The sequence below is a fragment of the Lactuca saligna genome, chromosome 4 (assembly GCF_052625555.1).
Source record: "Lactuca saligna cultivar CGN05327 chromosome 4, ASM5262555v1, whole genome shotgun sequence".
Classification (NCBI taxonomy): domain Eukaryota; kingdom Viridiplantae; phylum Streptophyta; class Magnoliopsida; order Asterales; family Asteraceae; genus Lactuca; species Lactuca saligna.
Window position 1 is genome coordinate 262316083 of NC_136420.1, and position 6798 is coordinate 262322880.

Here is a 6798-nt window from a genome sequence, read left to right on the forward strand (position 1 = left end):
TCGGCTAATTTTGACTAGATTTTAAATTTTATATTATTAACAGACCGGGACAGGATTGGTCCGTTAAATCCTCATAACTTCTTCATCCGACGTCCGTTTTCGCTCATCTTTTTCTCGTTACGCTACTCTTATCGAGATCTTCGATTATCGTTCAGGTTGTGTCGGCTAAAAATCATTCGATCTAATATTTGAATTTTGGGTTGTATACTGCTAATCCGAAACTTCGAAAAATCATAACTTCTTCATACGAAGTCAGATTTGGGCGTTCTTTTTATTGATGTTCTTAGTTTAACATATTCTACGAATTTCGTTTAAATCTCTAAGGCTAAATCTCAGTCTATCGTAAATTCACTATTTACGCTTTCCCGGTATCGTGCCGGTTCTGACGCGAAACTTCGACGGGTCATAACTTCTTCGTTATAACTCGGATTTCGGCGTTCTTTATATGCACGAAAATCTTGTAACACACTCTAAAACTTGGTTAAGATTATTTATTCTAAATAATCTTTTGTCAAAAAGTCATTTTCGACCCCTATTGCCTCTAATTTCACTAGCCTGGATCTACGGGCGTTACATCGATACCCTACTTGCTTAAACTATTCCACAATTGATAGGTACACTGCCTTTGTGTGTTTATTTTACAACTAAAAGTAGGATTAAAACTAAGTGAGTTTACGCACATCAGATATTTCTTTTGAAAAAGAAATAATCAAATATATTTTCTTTGATAACTCGTAGTTTATAATTAGTATTTTTTTTATGCAACCAATTTTTTTTCATGCATTTGATTATATGAAGTTTCTTTAGAAAAACAAAGTGTTTGTTTCAATTTATAAATAGTATTTTTTATGCAACCAATTTTATCATGCTTCTTTTTTCTAGCAATACCATCTAAGAATATGCGTCTAGTGAGACTGTTAGAGCTATAACCCATAAATTCTTACATCTATATGGGCACATATTGTTGGATTAATGTTTAAGTCCACAACTATAATTGGTAAGATTTGACCCGACCCGGCAAGGTCCATTTGGGTTGCATGACATCATGCATTTGGATAGACTATAATGAGAGAAATAACACTTAAGGTTTGTTAATATATTATAAGTTCTAATATATTAATAAGATTATTTAATTAGTATTGATCAAGAATTAATCTATGATTAATTAAGTGATCAAAAGAAGACTAATTTAATATATGGGTTGATTGTGTAAATGATCCATACTTGTATAGTGGGCTAAGACACCATGGATTATCAAGTTGGGCTAAAACCCATAAGATTCTCCATGGATGCTCCATGGTATATTTGAACCCATGGATCCAAGGAAATGGAAAGCCATGACAATTAGGGTTTACCCCAATTGTCACTAACTATATAAGCATCTTATTGTTGACAAAATTGGCACTAGATAATATGTGAAAGGGCTAGCCGATTTTTATGAAGTATGGATTTCTCTCTAATCTATTCCAAGTGTATTTAGTGTTGTGTGAACCATTTGAGGTGTCACACTTGGGGCACTAGGCACTCAAGCTTCATGAAGACATTCTACATCAAAAAGGTATGTAATTCTAACTTGATATATTAATATGAATCAATGTTATTATGCTAGTTAGGATGAATACCTTGGAAAGTTCATATTTGCATGTATAATAGAAAAAACATAGATCCATGGTATTTAGGGTTGCATGTACACTTAGGAGTGTTAGAATGCTCAAAACCCCAATAGTGGTATCAGAGCCTAGGCTTGTTTTTAATTATACTTGATGCAAATTGCTGAAAAAATCGACTTTCTGGCTTTCTGGGCACTGGACTCGCCGAGTCCACTGATGAACTCACCGATTCCATGAAGAAAATCATCCTACTCATTGAGTAGGTTGATACACTCGACGAGTAGGAGCCCTAGACAACGTATTTTCGAGTGTTTTGGCTAGAAATAGACTAGGAACATTACCCTAAGCTGTTTTTGAACTTATAAACTTGTTTTTGATGTGATAATGTTCATGTTAATCAAATTTCAACGATAATTGTCAATAGATTCATGTTTTGTATAGGTATGTCATTGGCTCCTGTTAAAAACCTATAGCGACAACTAGTCATCGTAATAGATTAAACCTGTGGTGATGATAAGTCGTCACTATAGGTGTGCCAACGACAAGTCGTCGCTATAGGTAATTAATAAAACTTTACTTTTTAACCCCGAAAATATGATTGACAAACTCTTTCTCGGCGACTAGTCGTCAGAATAGGTGCAGCTATCGCAACGACATCTATACCGACGACTCTATTGACCTATGCCGACACGACTACGCCGACGACTCTATATCGATGACAAGTTGTCGGTATACGGTATACCGATGACAAGTCGTCGGTATAGGGTCCGAAATTGTCGTTACCATAGGGTTTTAATGTTGTAGCGGTTGATGGCAAACGAATCCACTGAATTAGGGAAAGTCGTCGACTACAAAGACTGGCAGATATCATTATCACGAAGATTCCAAGCCTTAAAGTTATGGATGGTGCTAATGAGCTATGGGACGACTGCTTTGTGGGAATACATAAGAAAGCATGTGAAAATGGCCAAGGATATTGAAGGCCTTGTCAACATGGACGCTAGGTTTGAGATTATGGTGCCACGATACTTTTCTATGGTTTGTTTTAGAGTTTCTCCATATGCTATTAGTCAGCACCGTGACAACGACCATAAAGCAAATGAATTGAACCAGATGTTATTGGAATTGGTGAATGCAACCGGGCGATTTTACATGACGCATTCTGTGGTTGGAGGAGTTTATATTATCCGATTTTATGTGGGGGCAGGTCTCACCGAAGACAGACATGTAAATATGGCTTGGAGTTGGTGCAAGGTGAAGCAACTTCCCTTCTCGGTGAACCAAGACTAGAGACCACTTCTAATGGTCAGCTACCCAGGAAGATTAAAGACGAACCTATGTAATCATTTAAAAGAAGCAACTCAACATATATCTCATGTTCTCTATCTAGGCATTCTGAAATTAACATATCTATGTGAGATACAATAATGGCGGTTTACCTCAATAAATATTAATGTGATAAAACAATTCTAAATAAAAAAGATAAATAAACATATTTCTATAGCTACTTAGCTACAAACATAGGTGGCTCGATGGTAAAAGTCGCCCTTTAAGACATGCCAAAAAAATCTTAAGGCCATCTCCAATGGGAGTTTAATGGGGTGTTTAATAGAGAGTTTAATCTCATTAAACTTAAAATCTCCATTGTGGGAAAATGACTAGGATTCCATAGAATAGGGAGTTCAATCCCCATTAAACTCTATACTCTCTCTCTCTCTCTCCCCCCCCCCCCCCCCACACACACACACATATATATATATATATATATATATATATATATATATATATATATATTAAATTTATTTTTTTTAAATTTTTAATTAAAGTAAATTTTAATTGTAGTTTTTAATTTTTATTTTCATGCTAATTAAATTTAAAAAAAATAACAATAAATAAAAAGAAAATGATAAATGATTAGGGAATCCATAAATTGTATAGAGTTTAATGGATTGTAGAGTTTAATAGGTAAAATTATATAGTGAGTGAAATGTACATGTGTCAATCCATTGAACTCATATGAGTTCAATGCATTGGAGATGGTCTAAGAAGTTGTTGGATACCTCTCTCTCTCTCTCTCTCTCTCTCAAATGTGTTTTTTTAAATAACTAATATACACCTACATTTTTATAAAGTGATGCACATCGTATTTTTTTTTTATAAAAAATTAGTCAAAGATAACATTTAATTAAATAAATATATTAAAACATATGAAATTTAAAAGAAAAAACTATGTCAAGTATTTTTTTTCTATCTATAATTATAACTAGGAAAGAAGCCCGGGTGTTGCCCCTGGATAGTTTTTTTCTTACCAAGATATTGTACTTTGGAAAACCCAAAGCAATAACAAATTTGCAACCAAAAGATTAAACACAAGAAATAGCAACATACTTTTATCAATTAAATTTGTTTATTATACTGTCCTACTTTTGTTTCTTTGTTTTAGCAATGTACTTTTAAAACCTATGGTAAATGTTTTCAGAGTACGAAGAATGTCGTAATAAGAAATTTTTGTTGTAATAGCAAGAATTAGAAGTATGGTGTTATAATACACAAATAATGAGAAATTTTTACCACTAATTACTTCACCATCAGTTGGTAATCCAGAAGAGAAATGGACATGTAGGCTTTGTATGTGTTTAAGACCACTTTCCAATATTGATTTTAAATTCTTTAAGCAGGTTCAGGACATCAACACAAGTAATAAAACAGACACAACATTAAGCAAAAAAACTATAAAATGTCATTACCAAGAAATTCTTCATGTGAGACTTTCTGTTTCAACCAACTGCCAACCCAACCAACCAACCAAGTAATTATTAAAAAGATGATGCAAGAAATAGCAACATACTTTCAAAGTAAAAATGAAAGTATGATGCTATAATATACAAATCAATGTTTGCATAAGATAAAACCGTAAAGAATAAATAATTGTTTACATGCCGATACTGTATGACCTTGGTTTACAAGAATCAAAAGTTCCCTATTCTCTTCAACCAAGATAAACTGTTGTTTATTGTCCCTTCTTACAACTTAAAGTACACATTACAAATTTATAACCAACAACAAAAATTCAGACTTATTTCCTTCTTATCGTTAAAATAATGTGAAGAAAATATATATAATTATCTTTTATTTACTGAAAAAAGAGCAGAATGAAAATGAAAAAAGTAAGGAGCACCTCCTTAATATCATCAATTGTATGTCAAGTTATTGGAGCATTGGCAAATGTTTTCATGTCGGATCTCAATAGATCTTCAACTTTTACATACCAATCACTCCTCATATTTAAGTTCACCTCAGAAGCCATAAGTTGCAGGATACAGATCCTAAAAGTTTTAATGGAAACAAACAAAATTTAGATTTTGGTTCAATGAAAGCTTACTTTCTGATATCATTTTACAAAAACAACTATAGCATGTCAAGTAGCAAAAATAATAATAATAATAATAATAATAATCTTTTCAATCTCTAATGAGTTTTGATACTTGTCATTTTGTGATATTTTTTAAATAAATAATATTTATATGTCAATTTATGGTTTTTTTTTCAATTTTTAAAATTAAAAAGCCACATAATATAATAATTATACTTATATATATATATATATATATATATATATATATATATATATGTAAAATATCAAATGTAATAAATATTATACTAAATTGCAATTAATATGTTTATTCATTTCTTATTTTAAAATTTTATTTAAAAAAATAACTATTATTTATATTTTAATATTTTATTTTTTGTAATCAACTCGTATAATAAACAAGTTTTACATCTACTATATTAATCTAAAATAGCATTCATTTGAATTTATGTTGTATTCAAAATTCTTTAAATAGCATTCATTTGAAATTATGTTGCATTAAAAAATTCTTTATTTTCTTTAGAAAACTTATAACTGATAACAATACCATTCCACATGATTTAGGAAACCTATGTTTCATAAAAAGGTAAATTAGACAAGTTAACCACTTGCAAAGCAATGATTGTTACCATCATCACGTTGTAAAATAAAAATTATGAGAAATTAAATTGCCTCCTACCTTTTATTCCTATAATTATTCCTACCCACTAAAATTATGACAAATCACCATTCAATTTAATTGTATTTGATATATTCCTAATATAATCTTAATGATTTAGTTTAAAAAATATGGAAAGATGACAATTGTCATAATTTTATTGGGTAGGCATATTTGTAGGCATAAAAAGTAGGAATCAATTTAATTTCTCAAAAATTATTTACAAGAAATTATTGGAAACTGATATAAAAGAACGATACCAAATAAAAATAAAACATAAATTGCATAATCAAACATCTTTAATATAAATCGAGTATGTGCAATCACTAATAGAAATAAGTACATCGGATATATTCCATGAAAATTAATTTATTCTATTTCTACTTTAATGTACATATATATACCATTTTGTAGTATTGTCTAGAGATTTTTTTCCTCTCATTTTAACTCTAAATCATAAAATATACTCCATTGATTACAAATCCGAAATCCTAGAAAAAGGAAATAGATATAGGAAAAAAATTCATAAAATCATAAATTCGCATGAGATAACAAAGCCTATAAACCTATGAAGTAAAAAAAATATATAGAAAGCTTATATACAAAACTAACAAAACTAACTTACAGTAAAAGAAACATATGACATTTGAAACAAAATATAAAAAAAAAAAAAAAAAAAAAAAAAAAAAAAAAAAAAAAAAAGTAAAAAAAATGACGCAGGGCGGCTACAGAAAATTCCAGCATTGGGAAGGTGGCTGTAGACGGGTTTTTATTTTAATTGTAAACAAAATTTAAAATACCGGTAAATACATTTTCAGGCGGGACGTTTTTGTTAAAACCTCCTCTTGTGGGTCCACAACCTCTTTCAAAAGTTATATTTGTCGTAGTCCAAATACGAAAGCAAAACGAGGGTTTCTTTCTTTTTTAGTTTTTAGTTTTTATGCATATAGGTCAAAAGTCAAACAAGCCGCCAAAGATCAAATCTAAGGAGCAGCCGGAGGATTCTAATGGCATACCTAGGATCTTTAATGATAGCCTATTCTTATTTGACATTAATTTTTTTAATTCGTATTAAAATGAAGGCTTTCAGTCAATTTTGATTTTGGTGATATCATTTATATATTATCTGTTAGTCCTTTCATTTAAATGAATGTTAC

The 6798-nt window shown here is 30.4% G+C and overlaps 1 protein-coding gene across 1 annotated transcript; it reads left to right on the forward strand.

Moving 5' to 3' along the window:
* Positions 1-2420: 2420 nt before the first annotated feature.
* On the forward strand, positions 2421-2900 carry LOC145040616 (tyrosine decarboxylase-like). The gene has a single exon (XM_078988525.1). It carries the CDS (start codon positions 2421-2423, stop codon positions 2898-2900), a length of 480 nt encoding a protein of 159 aa, XP_078844651.1.
* The last annotated feature ends 3898 nt before the right edge of the window (positions 2901-6798 follow it).

Excerpts from the sequence above, each read along its gene's own strand:
- LOC145040616 (XM_078988525.1), top strand. The coding sequence starts at position 2,421 with ATGGCAAACGAATCCACTGAATTAGGGAAAGTCGTCGACTACAAAGAC.